The sequence below is a fragment of the Stegostoma tigrinum genome, chromosome 8 (assembly GCF_030684315.1).
Source record: "Stegostoma tigrinum isolate sSteTig4 chromosome 8, sSteTig4.hap1, whole genome shotgun sequence".
Lineage (NCBI taxonomy): Eukaryota > Metazoa > Chordata > Chondrichthyes > Orectolobiformes > Stegostomatidae > Stegostoma > Stegostoma tigrinum.
The window spans coordinates 74,965,993-74,983,030 of record NC_081361.1 but is presented as its reverse complement, the minus strand read 5'-3'; the positions used below and the strand labels follow the sequence as shown (position 1 = coordinate 74,983,030).

Genomic DNA, 17,038 nt, shown 5'->3' with positions numbered 1-17,038 from the left:
CCCACCTTCCCTCCCTTTCTTCAGCTCATACCTCCTGCCAATAGCTCAAATCCAGCTGTGCGAAGTAAATTCTGGCCAAAATGTACATCTTTGTTATAAATCTCTTCATATCTGTGAATTATTTTTATCCTACATTCCAGTTTGGTCTTGTGACTTCCATCTCTGTATTTCATTCCTTGCGCACCAGCTTACAGCCATCTTGGTTCAACATTACAAATACCCTCTTTAAGCTATACCTAACTTCAAAAGAAAAGCCCTTAAAGCCTTCAATCTCAACTATAGGTTCAGTCATCATAATTGAATCTATTATTTCTCTTGAATTGATTACTTCTCAGAATCTATTTCTCTTTGAACTTCTTTGGAACATTTAATACCTGAAAGGTGCAATATAAGGGCAAACAGTGGTTTTTGTGTTACCTGTTCATTGAAGGGAATAGGTGGCACAGAGGGATCCAAATGGAACATGTCTTCACATAACAGAGCTCTCATGCACAATGCCAAGCTATCCACATCTTTGGCTAATGGACCAACCATTGACTCAACTAGAAAACAATCAGTATTTCACTCAACTTTAATATTCATTGTTAAATGCAAGAAGAACTGAATTATATATCTTCATTCATAAAGATTTATAAAGATTGCAGGTTCTCCACACTCCATTATTTGGCCACTTATTCTTGGTTGACATTCTAGTCCATTAATGAAGGGTAATAGAAATCAGAGGGACATTATCAAATTTGTGGACGATCTTAAATTGTGGAGTACAGCTAATGCAGAGGAAATGATGAAACAATACAAAATTCCATACTGGGGATTTAATTGGTAATTTAACACCATTGCAGGTAACTGTGTGGCATTATACATTGGTGGGAAGAGTAAGAAGGTCACAGACGTTTTGGAAAATAGGCGTCGAGCTTTAAAAGAAACAGAGATCAGGGACAGAAACAGAAATTGCTGGAGAAACTTGGCAGACCTGGCAGCATCCAGAGCAAGCAGAGTTAACATTAAGAGTCAAATGATTCGCCCATACTTGGAGTACTATAAATATTTCTAACCTCCACAGTATAAAAGCACTGGAAAAGATGCAAAATTCATTAACTGAAATGGTACCAGAACTGAGAGGTAATGCCTATTAGAGCAGATTGAACAAATTGGTGAGCATTTCTGTTTGAAAGGAAAGATAAAGGAGAGGCCTTTAATACTGCAGATCATCAGGATTTTGAACAAATTTGGTAATGTAGATGTGCGGGTGTACAACTGCTGCAAAATATCCAATATTTATCTTACATTCCTCTTGCAATTAATGCCAATATTCCGTTTGTTCTCACAATTACCTGCATAATCTGCAAACTAATTTTCACCATTTATATAATCATCAACACTCTAAAGTATCTGTACAATCAATTTTTGCAACCTGTATCCATTTGGACAATAAACTGTTTTTCAATTCCTCCTACCAAAGTGGGCAAGTTCACATTTTCCCACAACATATTTGGCTGTCAATTTTTCTCCCACTCACTTAACCTTTCCTTTTTATACTCATTCACATGATGTGGGCCAAACCAGAATTTACTGTCCATCCCTCATCACCCTTCACAAGATGATGGTAAGCTGCAGTATTCATTTGCAGACTCTCTACATCTTTTTGACACTTAATTTACTATTAGCTTTGGTGTCGTTTGGCAAATTTAGCTACCGTACAATCAGTCCCTTCATCAACATCACTGGTATAGATTCAAGTAGTTGATGCCCAAGCTCTGATCTCTGTGGCACTTCACTAGATACAGCTTGCCAACCTGAAAAAGAACCATTTATTCCTGCTTCCTGTTAATTATTTATCCACGCTAATATTTTACCCTCAACATTATATGCTTTCACATTATCAGCAAACCTTTTGATGTGGCACCCTGTCAAAGTTCTTTTGAAAATACAATTTATCCACTTTGTGTATTATTTTCTAAAGAAAACCTCAAACTAGTTAACTAATATGATTTCCCTATCACAAAGCCAAATTAATTCTACCTGATCACATTCTAATTTTCTAAATATCACACTATGAACTGTTTAATCGTGAATTCTGGTAATTTCCCTAAGACAGGCGGTAGGCTAATTGGCTGACAGTTTCCTGCTTTCTGTCTCCCTCCTTTCTTGAATAAAGATATTGCATTAGCTAGTTTCTAATCCATGAGACCCTTCCAGAATCTAAGGATTTGTTTGAAGATCATAATCAACGCATTTACAATCTCTACAGCCACTTTTTTAAGGCCCAGGGATGAAGGCAAGGAACTGTTGGTTTTTGGGTCTAATAGATTTGCCAGCACTTTTCCATTGTGATGGTGATTGTTTTACGGTCCTTCCTCCTATTAAACTCTTCGTTTGCTATGGTAAATTTTCTAAGTCTCCTACTGTGAAGACAGACACAAAAAAACTCTGCCATTTCCTACTATCAGGTTTTGAGAAGATTTGTAGCTCAGGTTGAGGTTCTGGATGTGAGTTTGCTCACTGAGCTGAAAGCTCAGTTTTCAGACGTTTCGCCAACATTCTAGGTAACATCATCAGTGAGCCTCATATGAAGCATTGGTGTTATGTCCCGCTTTCTATTTATCTGTTTAGGTTTCCTTGGGTTGGTGATGTCATTTCCTGCATTGGTGATGTTTTCCTTGGGTTGGTGATGTCATCACCAATGCAGGAAATGACATCACCAAACCAAGGAAACCTAAACAGATAAATAGAAAGCGGGACATAACACCAGCGCTTCATCGGAGGCTCACTGATGATGTTACCTGGAATGGTGACGAAACGTCTGAAAACTGACCTTCCAGCTCAGCGAGCAAATCACATCCATTTCCTACTATCTTTTCTCTCTCCTGCATCTCTAATTCAAGACTCTAAAATTATCTTTTGCTTTCTTTTTCCTCAAAATTTCAATTCTTAAGTTCCATTTCCATTTTCACTTCAATTTCCTGAAGATTCACTCAAATTCTTGTGAACTCAAGTGACTCACCATTAATTAACCAGTCTCAAATTCTGAAATAATGTGTTAATTTTCTCAGCTATCTTAGGTTTTGCAGGAAATTTCACCTTTAGCTCCTTTGTCAATCCTATGTCTGCATTCAAAGAATCCACGCTGAGTCTGTGACGTTTTGTATGTCCCTGATGACAGGTTATGCTGGAAAACAAGCCTCTCTATTCCATGTGTTGTCACAATTGTAATGATACAATTCAATCATTAGGATAGTTAATTTGCTTAACTTTGATCACTATCTAATATGAAAGAAACTCAAACCCGGTTTCATCAATAAACAAAACAAAACTTATTAATATATAAGCAAACTTATCCTTTAACAATGGCAAAATGGGCTATCAGTTACTAATATGCTAACTTAAACTACATCCTCTTTAAATCTCAATGCACATGAATAGTCATTCACACACAAGACAGACAGCTGTGCAGAAAAATATCATAGTTGCGAAGCACACGCAAAAAAACAACAAATTCTGTGGATCAAGAGACCAGACGACAAGGGTGGAGCACAATGCCTTTCTCACAGTTCTTTTGGATTTTGTTGGTGACATCACCTCATTGTTGACCCCAGTAATTCTCAATTTAGTACTCAGCTGGTTTGACCTTGATTTGTTTTTTGTTGAGCTATAAGTTTTTCCTTTCAAAGTTTTTGGGTGTTTTTCTTTTCCCTCCACACACTAAGATTGGGAAAGAGAGAAACTTCACTTGCATGATTTCTTTAGGCTACTGCCCCTCCTCCCAGCTCCACGACAAACTGCTACTTAACTTTTAAAGCTGTTGTTGGGTAATTTATTTAACCTGAGCCCACTTGGTACTAGTTGGTCTCACTCAAATATCAAATCTAGCCTCTTCAAAAGTTGTATGATCTTGTTTAACCAATCAATAAACACCGCACTGTTCCAGATATAAAAGTTTGGTTCATTCTGTGCAACACAATAGTGTCCAAACTTCCATTTTCCAAGTTTATAAATATATGTACACACTTATTCCAGAGAGGATAACTCCATATGCTCAACATCAACATTACTCTCATCAACCGTCTCCATCATTTTCATCAAAGAAATATTAATCAGTGTATTTTCGAGTTTCAGATTTTAATAAAATCTTAACCCGCAAAAGATGTTAGGAAGCAGCTATTGGAACAGAAGGAAGCTAAGGAGCACTGTATGAGGATTAACTGGCAAGCAAAACTAGAAATTAAAATGATAAAAATAGAGTACATCAAAATTATTTGATGAATGATAAAAATAAATTAAGGCCATATTTTTTAACTAGCAATGTTGACATGTGCTTGTTCACTGAGTTCACATTTTTGGAAGTTAGGGCACAAGTAACGTGGCGCAGATTTTGTGGTCAATGTGAAACAAGCTCACTATTGGCCTTAAAGAAGGCCTCACTGGAGTTCTGAAAATCTTTATAGTGAGAACCTTTCCTGTCTCAATGTATGTTGTATTATAGAGTTGCTTAATGGGGATTCACAGCTTCAAGCTGCAGTGATGAAGTCAAACTGTCCTGGTAGTCAATCACATTAAAACCATTCCCACACACCACCCACCAGGAAACAAAAAGCATAAAAAAACCAAATCCTTTGTAAAATCTTGATATAAACATTGGTATATAAATATTATGGTAAAGGTACAAACTGAAATATCATAAACGTTTAAAATGTAATTCTTTAATAAAAAATAGCTTTTGAAAGCCAATAAACAATCATAACACAATATTCCACATGTTCTTCAGCACCAGATCACTTGCTCAGTAATTGTTATTACTGAGATGAATGTCAAACACTCAGCTACACCTCATTGAAAAAAATAGCATTTTTTGGGTGAGGAGGGGATTTTAAACAATGATATTAGAGCAAAAAAAGGGGAAATTCAATTGATTACACTGATCACCAGCTCCTGAAAGGTGGACAGTAGCCAGAGGCAAATTATCCACAATCTGGAACAAAGCCTGTGGCAGTGGTAGAAGAGAGACAGACGATAACATCAGGATTTCTGTGGTCAGATTCAGAGGGATACTGACAGCAAATATTGACAGTTTATTATCAAAGGCTCACAAGTCCTGGGGCCATTGTGCCCCAGCAATAATTTCTGGACTGGAAATACTGGGGACCAGGTTTTCACTTCGAACAAGAGAATAAAACAGGTGACAGTGAATTAGCATTGCAGCATCCATTTCTCCAGATTTTTATTTCCATTATATTGAAAGGATCTCAGATTCTTTTCCAGCTGTTTCACATGACCTCACAAAATAAGAAGTGCCCACAGAACATAACATGAGTGTCAAGACAATTATGTCCCACTATTTCAGAGTACCCTTGTGTTACTTTATTCTCTCTGTGTCTAGAATGTTCACAGCAATCTTACAAAACTGTATAAGTTATGATCATTTATTTGTTGGAATACAGAAAAATGATAGGTAATTGTATTACAAATACATTAAATTTTTAACAGGGTTGACAAGGTTGGTGCTGAGAAAATGTTCCCCTGACTGAGGAATTGAAAGTACAGGATCCCAGGATAAAGGATCAACCAATTCGGACTGAGAGGAGGAGAGTGGTGAATAAAGAAAATTACAGCACAGGAACAGGCCCTTCGGCCCTCCAAGCCTGTGCCTGAATCTTTGAAATTTTTCCACCCAGATTATTCATAGGCAGAGAAATCAAGAAGAAAATCATGTGCTTGCACATAAATAGTTTTCAGCTTTGTAATTGTTGTAAAGGCAGTAATTATGAATTACATACTTTGAGCCACTATATTTACAGATGGACTGTCTGTTGATAGAGGCAATTGTGTTTGACTAAGGTAGTAGCATATAATATCTCAGGTTATTGTATCCAGTGCATTTCTGGTTTAGTCTTTATGGAGGCTTGGTGTGCCATGTTGGAGGATACTGGCTCTACTGATTATAACAAGACCATACAGATGGACCACAGAGAATATGAGTTCCCTGCTTGGGGCTATTAATCTGGTTCAATCAGGGAACCCTGGCTGAAAGATAAGAACAGGATTGTCAGACATCCTGTTAACTCTGAGAGCTGGCTCAGGCGGAGATGGATCAGTGTCAAGGTCTCTTCATTTATAAACAAAGGGTGATTTGGTGATCGGATCCTAGCCTCTGTGGAGTGATTTCACTGGCATAATCTGTTTTTTAAAAAAATAATAACAGCTTTTATAGAGTTGAAACTCACGTGTTTTCTGTCCAGACAAGCTTCCTGACAACCCAATCTTGCTGCGTGAAATTAAAACATATTATCAGTTATTTTTTGAAGAAACCTGCCTATTTATAAGTATTAGCAGCCCAGTCCGTAACAATTCATCACAGTCATCCAGTTATTACCTCCAAAAGTTGCCTTCTAAAATAAATCCTTTTACTAAATACTTTGAGATGTTTGGTCTGAATATATTGCAGAAATATCAACTTCCTTGTATCATATATATACCAAAAGTGCTTTATGTTTTAGACTCAAAATTTGATAGCCAAAAATAGTGCCTGGAATAGACAAAATTAAACACTAAAGAGGCAGAATGGTTGTTACCTTGATCTTAGTTTTATTTTCCTTCCCATTTCGTCTCAAAGAGCACTTACTTGAAGAGTAAAGATATCAGACTTACATCCTGTAATCACACAATCTCAGAATGGAGAGAAGGAACATGAAAAGATCAGAGGGCCCATGTAAATATGCCCAATTTTATATCAAAAACAACTGCACAGGGACCATACTGACATTTTATCACAGTTAAAATGCCCAAATACATTCTTTTTCAGCTTTACTTTGTTCCACTTTCTGCAAGGAACCGTAGGCACATCTGTGTGTGGTGTGTGTGCCTGTGTGCCTGTGTGCCTGTGTGTGTGTGTGTGCGTGTGTGCATGTGTCTGTGCACGTGTGTCTGTGCGTGTGTGTCTGTGTGTCTGTGTGCGTCTGTGTGCATCTGTGTGTGTCTGTGTGTGTGTGCATGAGAGAGCGAGAGAGAGAGAGAGAGAGGCAGAGAGGAAAAAAAGAGAGAGACAAGAAGGTTATACCTTAACTGGCACTACTTATCATCAAATAAAAACTGAAAGAACTGTGGACACTGTAAATCAGAAACAAAAACAAAGTTGCTGGAAAAGCTCAGCGGATCTGGCAGCATCTGCGAAGGAAAAGACAGAGATAACGTTTCGCGTCCGGTGGCCCTTCCTCACTTTTTAAACTTGATAAGTCATTCTTTTACCCAAAAAGTTTGAAGTTCAAATCCCTTTTTATAAATTATTAATATGCACAGGATTGCGATCTGCTAAGTGTTAATTTACCCACAGCTCAGTAAGGATATGGAGACGGTACAATAATGATTCACTGGGCCTTAAGGAATATATTATGAGGACACGTCTCAAAAAAGATTGAGAAGTATTTTGATGAAGGCACTTCAAATAATTTGAAGACATTATCTACTATAAAGAAATATTGCCCCGATAAAGCAGCAAAGAATATAATTAGAGCTACAAACAAAAACTGAATTGCTGGGGAAACTTAGCAGATCTGGAACCATCTGTGGAGAGAAGGCAGAGTTAATGTTTCCAGTCCAGTGACCCTTCTTCAGAACTGATTTTAGCTCGGAAAAGGTTGGTATATGTGCTGAAGACAGGGTGAGGGGAGGTGACAGTAGTAAACCACAGGTAGAGTTGGATCTCTGAGTCAGAGAAAAGTACTGAGGGAGATAAAGGAATGGGTAAAGGAGAGCCTGGAGAATAAACAGCTGCTAATGGGGACCATATGTATTTGACAATGGGTTGACGTAGTAGCAGCCCATGTGATGACAAGACCTGGTGTGTGGTGGGTTATGGTAAGGACATGGAAGAAAGTGCTTAAGCCATAAAATTGTTGAACAGGGTATTTCAAAAGGCTGCAAGGTTCCCAAGTGGAAAGTGAGATGCTACTCTTCCAGATAGTGCTGAGCTTTTCTGGAGCACTGTAGCAAGCCTGATCAGAGATGTTGGTCAGGGAACAAGGTGATGTGTCAAAGTGACAGGCAACTGGAAGCTCAGGATTGTTTTTGCAGGCAGAACTAAGCGTTCTGCAAAGCAGTCACCCAGTCGGGCACCCAGGGCAGCACGGTGGCTTAGTGGTTAGCACTGCAGCCTCACGGCGCCTGGGACCCAGGTTCGACTCCAGCCTCGGGCGACTGTCTGTGTGGAGTTTGCACATTCTCCCCGTGTCTGCGTGGGTTTCCTCCGGGTGCTCCGGTTTCCTCCCATAGTCCAAAGATGTGCAGGCTAGGTGGATTTGCCATGCTAAATTGCACATAGTATTCGGGGTGTGTGGATTATAGGGGGATAGGTCTGGGTGGGATTCTTCAAGGGGCAGTGTGGACTTGTTAGCCAAAGGGCCTGTTTCCACCCTGTAGATAATCTAAGCTTAGTCTGCACTTTGTTTCCCTAGTGTAGGGGAGACCACATTGTGAGCAGTGAGTACAGTAGAATAGATTGAGTGAAGTGCAAGTAGATTGCTACTTCAACTGGAAGATGTGTCTGGGGCCTTGGATTGTGATGAGGGAGGAAGTAAATGTGTGGGTGTTACACCTCCTGCAGTTGCAAGGGAAGGTCCCAAGGTTCTGTGAGGACATATTGGGAGTAAAGGAGAAATGGGCCAAGGTGTCCTGGAGGGAACAGTCCCCATGGAAAGCTGACAAAGCATGGGAGGGGAAATATGTCTGGTGGCCGCATCCCGCTGGAGGTGATGAAAATGGCAGCAAATGATCCTTTGGAAGTGGATGCTGCTGGGATGGTACATGAGGGCAAGGGGGATCCTTTTGTTATGGGAAGGAAAATATGCAGTGAGGCTCGGACACAGCTGAGTGCCCTGTCAACCACGATGAAGGGGAATCCTCTGTTGATTAGAGCTACACCATACTGATGCAAAATCAAACATACCTGTTCATACGAACCATCAATAGTAACCTTTAACTCTCTCCTCAAAAGGTAGTGGAAGTTGGTAGAATTGAAACCTTCTGACTGAGATAAAAGATGTTGTACTGAATATGGATATCAAACGGTGTGAATCAACAACCGACAGATGGAGCCAAGTTGCAGATCAGCAATGAACTAACTGAACGATGGAACAGACTCCACGTGGTCCACTCTTGTTCCCCATAATAGCAACAAACAAATTTTTTACCTTAATCGGTTTGAAGTTGGTTTGAAGCCACAGATTCCACAGCACGCAGCAGGAAAGCGTATGCTGCCGCCAACGTCAGTTCCAATACCAAGGATAGACCCACCTGCTGCAATCAAAGCAGCTTCCCCACCCGAAGACCCACCAGGTGATCGCGTGGTGTTAAGTGGATTGATGGTTTGTCCGTAAATGGGATTACTGCACTCGAAGCTGTTGCAAATTGAGAAGGACATGCTTTTAAGGATGATCTGAGACATTAATGACAACGGGAAACAGAAAATGAATGTCCCTTCCCATTAGCCCTTCAAAATAATTTTTGGACGTTTAGCTTTTCAGAAAGGGGCACTCGTTATCAGTCCGCTAACAGCCACAAATGCCAAACAATAGATTTTCTAAACTCACAGTGGAATTCTCAATCCAGTTGTCAGCGCTTGAGAATTTCACAAGAATCAACGAGCGTGATTTTATGGAACCATAAAAGGAAGGAACATGGCACATAGAGTGAAAGGCTTTGAGTACACCTCTGTTTCAATTATTCCCAATGAGAGTGATTATAGACAATGTCCTTCACATTGAAGGGAGGGCCAACTGAAACTGCAAACTCTTCAATGTCCCACAGAGTGGCAAATACACAGGATACTAACATGAACATTCAATAAACAATAACAGCAAAAGCACAACATCGTTTCTTCCATAACAAAGGAAATGTTCCTAAGTCCCCTGTGACCATTAGCGTATGCCACGATGACGCACACCAGTACATGTAGTTCTATGACTGAGCAATGTGCAACAAATACCGGTCATGTGCATGTGAATGCAGTGAGTCCAATGTAATGTAATTATTTACAAGTGACAGTTAAATTTAAAAAGACAACTATGCTATCTTTTTGGCTTCTATGGTTTGAATCTTACGTTTTCTGGAAAAGCATTAGTTTCTTTTAGTTTCATGGAGGGTTTCTCTCCTGGAGGCTGCTGAGATTTCTCACCATGTAGAATCATAGATTCATAGAGTCATGCAACACAGAAACAGACCTTTTGGTCCAATTCACCCACGTGGACCTGGTTTCCCAAACTAAACTAGTCACATTTGTCAGCATTTGGCCCATATCCCTCTAAAATTTTCATTTCATGTACCTGTCCAAATGTCTTTTAAAAGACTTACCAAACTAGTTTCAGTTACTATATACTCCACATCTGTTACAGCTCTCTAACTTGATTCATGCTGCTACCAGCCACCATTCCTGGAACAGTACCCCACACACTGAATATGCCCTGGTAGACTGGCACCCTGGTGCCAGTGTCATCTTTAAAAGCCTGCTGTGCACCTGTACAAAAGTTAGCAGGTTTGGCATTGCCCCTCATCAGCAACATCATGGTACAGCAGCCACAAAGCCACTCTGCTCACCCCTTCCATGCATTTACAATGCGATTCTCTCACCAGAGTCACTGTGTTGCCAACAGGCCACACAGTTTACCTGTCCTTCGCTTTATCTCATCTCAACACCCTCTCTATGCCATCATTATTCTATACTCAAAGTTCAATATAGATCCATATTAAGCATTGTCCGGTTGTGGAACATTACATACAGGGAACTAATCAAATAATTCAAACCAAGAGGTTACTACCGTGTCACTTTCTGAAATGTCTGGACTGAAACTGAGCACCGCACTCAGACTTGCAGTTTCAGCCACTCCCTGTCTCACATATGGCACACAGGTCCCTAAAAGTAGCAGTACAGGTAGATAAGGTTGTAAAGAAGTCATATGGCATGCTCTCCATCATTGTTGTAGGTACAAAGTACAGAGTACAGATATGATGGAACTGTATAAAACACTGGTGAGGCCACAACTGGAACATTGTGTGCAGTTAAGATCACCATGTTGCAGGAATGACATAACTGCTGTGGATACAGTGCAGAGAAGATTTACTCGAATGTCGACAGGGTTGGAGAGTTGTAGCTACGAGGGCAGTTGGAGAGGTTGGGGTTATTTTCCCTGGAACAGAGAAGGCTGAGGGGTGACATGATTGAGGTATACAAAACTGTGAGGGGTAGAGATTGAGTAGTCTCCCTTGGCAGAGATTTCAAAAACCAGGGTTCAGAGATTCAAGATCAGTGGCAGAAGGATTAGAAGGGGTATGAGGAATAGCTGTTTTTACACAGAGGGTGGTGTGTGCCTGGAATTCACTGCCTGGAATTGTGGTGGTGGTAGAGACCCTGAGCTCTTTTAGAAAGTACCTGGATCTGCGTCTTAAAGATTGTAAGCTGCAGGGCTATGGGCCGTGGTCAGGAAGACAAAGCAGGAAAAGGCATCTGGGTGTCTTTGAGTTAGCATGGACAAGATGGGCCAAATGGCCTCCTTCTGTGCTGTATCATTTTGATGGCTCTATGAATTTTTATGTACAGCCAATGGAAGTGAATAGAGGCTGCAGATTTCCCCCACATGATGACCAATCACTATTTCACAGTCCATAATGGTCCACTGCACACAGCCAAATTTTCATTTGCGGGCCTGATGCTAATACCAAGCACATTGACTTTGCATGCAATGCAAATAGATGATGAAATGAACTGGTCTCATCCCTGGAAGGCTAACTGAGCCAATAGAGCATCACACTGCTGTAACTCACAGGCTCCACTCCAGCTTCCAGCACGGTTCTGCCAGAGGGCACATGGCAGTCTGAGTCAACGTTATATCATCCTCAGGAATGGAGTCGGGGTGAAAATCGCTGATCCCCCTGTGGCATCGATACATCCCAATATTCCCCATATTGGACATTGTCTATAATTCCCCGACCGCCATATTCCCACCCGAGCTGTGTGCTCCTCAGCCTCCAAGGCAGTCTGGTCTTGCCTTTGGCCTATTTTTTATTTCAGGATCAGTGGTTGCTCCAGCGTTTCTTGTCCATCCCTATTTGCCCTTGAGAAGGTGGTGGTGTGCTACCTTCTTGGACCGCTGCAGTCCACTTGCTGGGGATGGTCCCACAATGCCATCAGAGAGGGAATTCCACGATTTTGACCCAGTGACAGTGAAGAACAGCAACATATTTCCAATTCAGGAAGGTACCGGCTTCGAGGGGAGCTTGCAGGTGGTGGTGTTCCCTCATACCTGCTGCCCTTGTCCTTCAAAATGCAAGTGGTCATGGAGTTGGAAGGTCCTGTCTAAGAAGCTTTAGTGAATTTCTGCAATGCGTCTTCTAGATAGCACTGATGGTTGCTACTGAATGTCAGTGGTGGAGGGCGTGGATGTTTGTGGCTGTGCTGCCAATCAAGTGGGCTGCTTCCTCCGGCAGGGTGCCGAGCTTCTCAAGTATTGTTGAAACGTCATCCATCCAACTAAGTAGGAAATGTGCTTTCAGACTCCTGGCTTGGACCTTGTAAGTGATGGACATTATTTGATGAGTCAGGTGAGTTACTCACCACATTATTTCTAGCTTCTGACCTGCTCTTGTCACTTACGTGGTGTTTATGTGGTGAGTCCAGTTGAGCTTCTGGTCAGTGGTGATACTGGGGGCTTCAGTGATGATAACACCATTGAACATAGAACATAGAGCATTACAGCACAGTACAGACCCTTCAGCCCTCGATGTTGCGCTGACCTGTGAAGCCAATCTGAAGCCCATCTAACCTATTCCATTATCATCCTTACATTTATCCAATGACCATTTAAATGCCCTTAAATTTGGTGACTCTGATTGAGGGTGATTTAGCGGTTTGGATCAGAAATTGGCTAGCTGTAAGAAAGACAGAGGGTGCTGATTGATGGGAAATGTTCATCCTGGAGTTCAGTTACTCGCGGTGTACTGTAAGGATCTGTTTTGGGGCCACTGTTGTTTGTCATTTTAATAAATGACCTGGATGAGGACTCGGAAGGATGGGTTAGTATAATGTCAAGCAAATGTGTCTAGATTGTCTCTTATTGGTGATGGTCATAGCCTGGCATTTGTATGGCCCAAATGTTACTTCCCACATATCCTCCTTCATCTGCCTTTGCCTTCTTGGGAAGGCAGACACAACTGCCAACATCCCACCAGTGGCTGGGTGCTGGATCCACGCTGGCAATAACCTACATTGGGAACGTAAGGACCAAAACAGGTTGTTATGACCTCTGAAATCAGATAGTAGAGCAGACGAGGGCTAGACACATCTTCCATACAGTGAGACAGGCTGTGCCCTGATAGCAAGGGCCATGTCCTCATCATTTATTCAACTTCAGCCTCAGCATGTGTACCACTGCGTGAATGTGCTTCACTGGTTGAGAGACCAACATGTTCCATCCAAAAGGGAGTGGCTGGCTTGCACTGACACCCTCACCATCTCAAGTCCACGTCAGTCCTGATTATCATTGCATTGCAGAATCCACTGTAATACTCACAGGAAAGATGATGAAACGATCTGCCTACCACTGCATCTTAGAAAATCTGGGATGCTTTTGGCCAGTATTCACCTCTTTGTAAGTCATTGCTACTAACTTCTGTCTTATTGAGATGCCAATGTTTAACTTGTATGGCCTGGTGTAAATGCCTTTCGACCAGCACTTGAATACAAAGCAAATTGACTTAGTATGCAATGCAAATGGATGATGAAATTTTTGCAAATTAAATGCAGCTGCAGTTCAGAGACACTTATTTTGTGCATTTGTCCTTTTAATGGCCTAGCATCTAGCAGATGTGTATTCTGTGCTTTTGCAGAGTGAACTGGCACGGAATGTGCCTTCTGTGGGCGTTATCCCATCCATTTTCCAGTTCTAGAAAACAGCAGTGAATGTAAGGAACGCAGATCATGTTGGTTCCATCTGCAAGAGGCTTTGCCTGGATTTCAGGTACCCTCCTAGAGCCTCCATTGTTCTGTTTTAGCTTGCACAGTCCCACAGCCCATTTCCATCCATGCTCCTCATCTCTCCATCAGGCCATGTGGAGACCCACCACATCAAACTTCGCTGCTAACTTTGCTCCCTGAGCCCCAACATTTTGACCAGGGAATCTATTACAGCAGTAAGGAGGAATGATACTCTTCTAATGAAGCCATTTGGGTAGAAATTAAAAACCAAAAAGGACTAAAAGTGCAAGAGAAATAGAAGACAGGATTATGTAGAAAAACTTCAGGTAAGTGTCAAAGTAATAACCCTAATGATAATCCAAATCCTATCATTGGTTATAGTGAGATTTCAACTTCCCCAACATTAACTGGGATAGTCATGGTGCTTAGAGGAACAGAATCCTTAAAATGTATCCAGGAAATCTTATTAAGCAGTACATGGAAGGCCCTACAAGAGAAGGAGTGGTCCTGGACTTAATCTGAGGTTACAAAGCCAGGCAAATGGTTGAAATATTAGCGGAGGAACATTTTGCAGACAGTGATCATAAATACGTCAGACTCAAGATGGTTGAAAAAGGACAAGAATGGGCCTGAAATCAAAGTCATAATCTGGAGGAAGGCTGATTTTAATAAGATCTGGTCTGATTTGGCGAGAGTGGACTGGGAACAGATACTTTCAGGTAAATCTGTCTCAGAACAGTGGGATTAATTCAAGAAGGATGCATGGAGGCTACAGGGTCAACAAGTTCCAATGAAAATAATGGTTGAGACCATCAAATCCTGTGAACCTGGGATATTGGGTTCAGCACTAAATTACAAGATTAAAATGAGGCTTATGGCAGATACCAAAAGCTCAAGGCTGCATAAATCTGAGCGGAGTATTTTTATGGACCAGATCAAACCCCCTCAAGATATATTAAGAAGATAGCCTAGATCCCAAGTTGTGATGGGACACTGGGAGGCACTTTGACATCAACCCAGTGTGACAATAAAACTGAAGGCAATGGGGATCCAGTGAAAAACTCTCAACTGGTTGTTGTCGAGCACAAAGGAAGATGTTTGCAGTAGTTCATGGCCAATCTTCTCAATCAGAGGACATTATTGCAGGAGTGTCTCATGGTAGCTCTAGGTCCGAAAATCTTTAGCTGTTTTATCAGTGGAATTCTTTCTGCCGCAATATTCAGAGTAAGGATGTTCATTGTTGAATGCATAATGCTCACAAATCCTCAAATACTGAAAAAGTTCATATTCACATACAGCAAGACTTGGACAGTATCTAGCCTTGGGCTGACCAATGGCAAGTCATTAAGGTTACTTCAGAGTACAACAGGATATCGATCAGATGGGCCAATGGGCCAAGGAGTGGCAGATAGAATTTAATTTAGTTAAATGTGAGGTGCTGCATTTTGGAAAGGCAAACCAGAGGAGGACTTACACACTTAATGGTAAGGCCCTGGGGAAGGGTAGCTGAACAAAGAGAACTTGGAGTGCAGGTTCACAGTTCTTTTAGCTAGGATAGTGAGGAAGGTGTTTGATAAGTTTGCCTTTATTAGTCAGTGCGTTGAGTATCGGAGTTGGGAGGTCATGTTGTGGCTGTACAGGACATTGGTTAGGCCACTTTTGGAATACTATGTGTAGTTTTGGTGCTTCTCCTATAGGAAGGATGTTGTTAAACCTGAAAAGGTCCGGAAAAGGTTTACAAAGATGTTTCCCGGGTTGGAGGATTTGAGCTATAGAGAGAGGCTGAATTGGCTGAAGATATTTTCCCTGGAGCTCAGAAGCTAAGGTGTAACTTTATAGAGTTTTATAAAATCTTGAGGGACATGGATAAAGTGAATAGCCAAGGTCTTTTCCCTGGGGTAGGGGCATCCAAACCCAGAGGGCATACTTTTAAGGTGAGAGGGGAGAGATTTAAACGGGACCTTGGGGCAATTGTTTCACGCAGAGGGTGGTGCGTGGCTGGAATAAGCTGCCTGAGGAAGTTGTGGAGGTGGGTACAATTATAACATTTAAAAGGCATCTGGATAGGTACATGAATATGAAGTGTTTTGAGGGATATGGGCCAAATCCTGCAAATGGGACCAGATTAATCTAGGATATCTGTTTAGTGTGTGCGAGTTGGACTGGAGGATCTGCTTCCATGCTGCACAGCTCTATGGCTCTGTTTGGGTTGCACAGAACAATGCCAGATAATGACTATATGCAACAAAAGATAAAATGACTATCACTTCTTCATAGACAGTGAAATTATAATTTCCAAGTCTTTCACAATCAACATTCTCAAGGATCATCAATGACCAGGCATTGAGTTAGACTAGCAAATAAACATGGTTGTCTAATCATCCAAGTTAACTCTATTTTTCCACACTATCCTCATCTTCCTAAATTCCTCTAGTACACCAAAATCCTCCAATATCTGCTTGGAATAAGTTTCCTGGAGTCAACAGTCCCAAAGATTCATGACCTTTTTCAGTGAAAAACTTTCTCTTCACCTCAGTCCCATTATTCTTAGATGGTGACCATATGTTCTAGGTTCCCCCAGTGTAATTAAATATTTTCACAGCATCTCAGTGCCAAACTCCTTAATAATTCTATATGTTTCCATTAGATCACCTCTCATTTTTGTTTAATCCCAGGAAATATAGATCTAGAGTACTCAATATTTTGTTATAGAACATCCATTCATTCCAGGAACCAATGTACAGAACTTTCATTCTGCTCCCTTTTAGCAAGTGTATCCACCATTGGGCAGAAAGACCTAAAGTACAACAGATTTGGTCTCAAAATTCCCTGTAGAATTGTATAGTTGTCTCTTGACTCTTCTTCAATTGTTTTGGAATAAAAGCACATATTCTAACAGAAGGTATCTCCACCACTCCCCGATGGGCAACCAAGGCTCGGCAACAAATACAGCCCCATCTTCAAACTCAAGAAACCACAATCAAAGCGAAAGATAAGCACCTGCAGATATAGTACCAATTTCAAAGAGGCACCGAAAGGTGCTGTGTTGCTAAATAGAACTGCTTCACCATCAGACAATAA

General features: G+C 41.2%; 1 protein-coding gene across 1 annotated transcript in view; it reads right to left on the bottom strand.

Moving 5' to 3' along the window:
• The window catches only part of LOC125456333 (vitamin D3 hydroxylase-associated protein), a 57,676-nt gene that overhangs the window by 30,777 nt on the left and 9,861 nt on the right, over positions 1-17,038 (bottom strand). The window contains exons 5-7 of the mRNA XM_048539367.2: positions 9,183-9,389; positions 6,222-6,262; positions 418-542 (exon numbers count right to left, since the gene is read on the bottom strand). Of these exons, the coding sequence (XP_048395324.2) occupies positions 418-542; positions 6,222-6,262; positions 9,183-9,389 (373 nt within the window). The remainder of the gene's footprint in view (positions 1-417; positions 543-6,221; positions 6,263-9,182; positions 9,390-17,038) is intronic.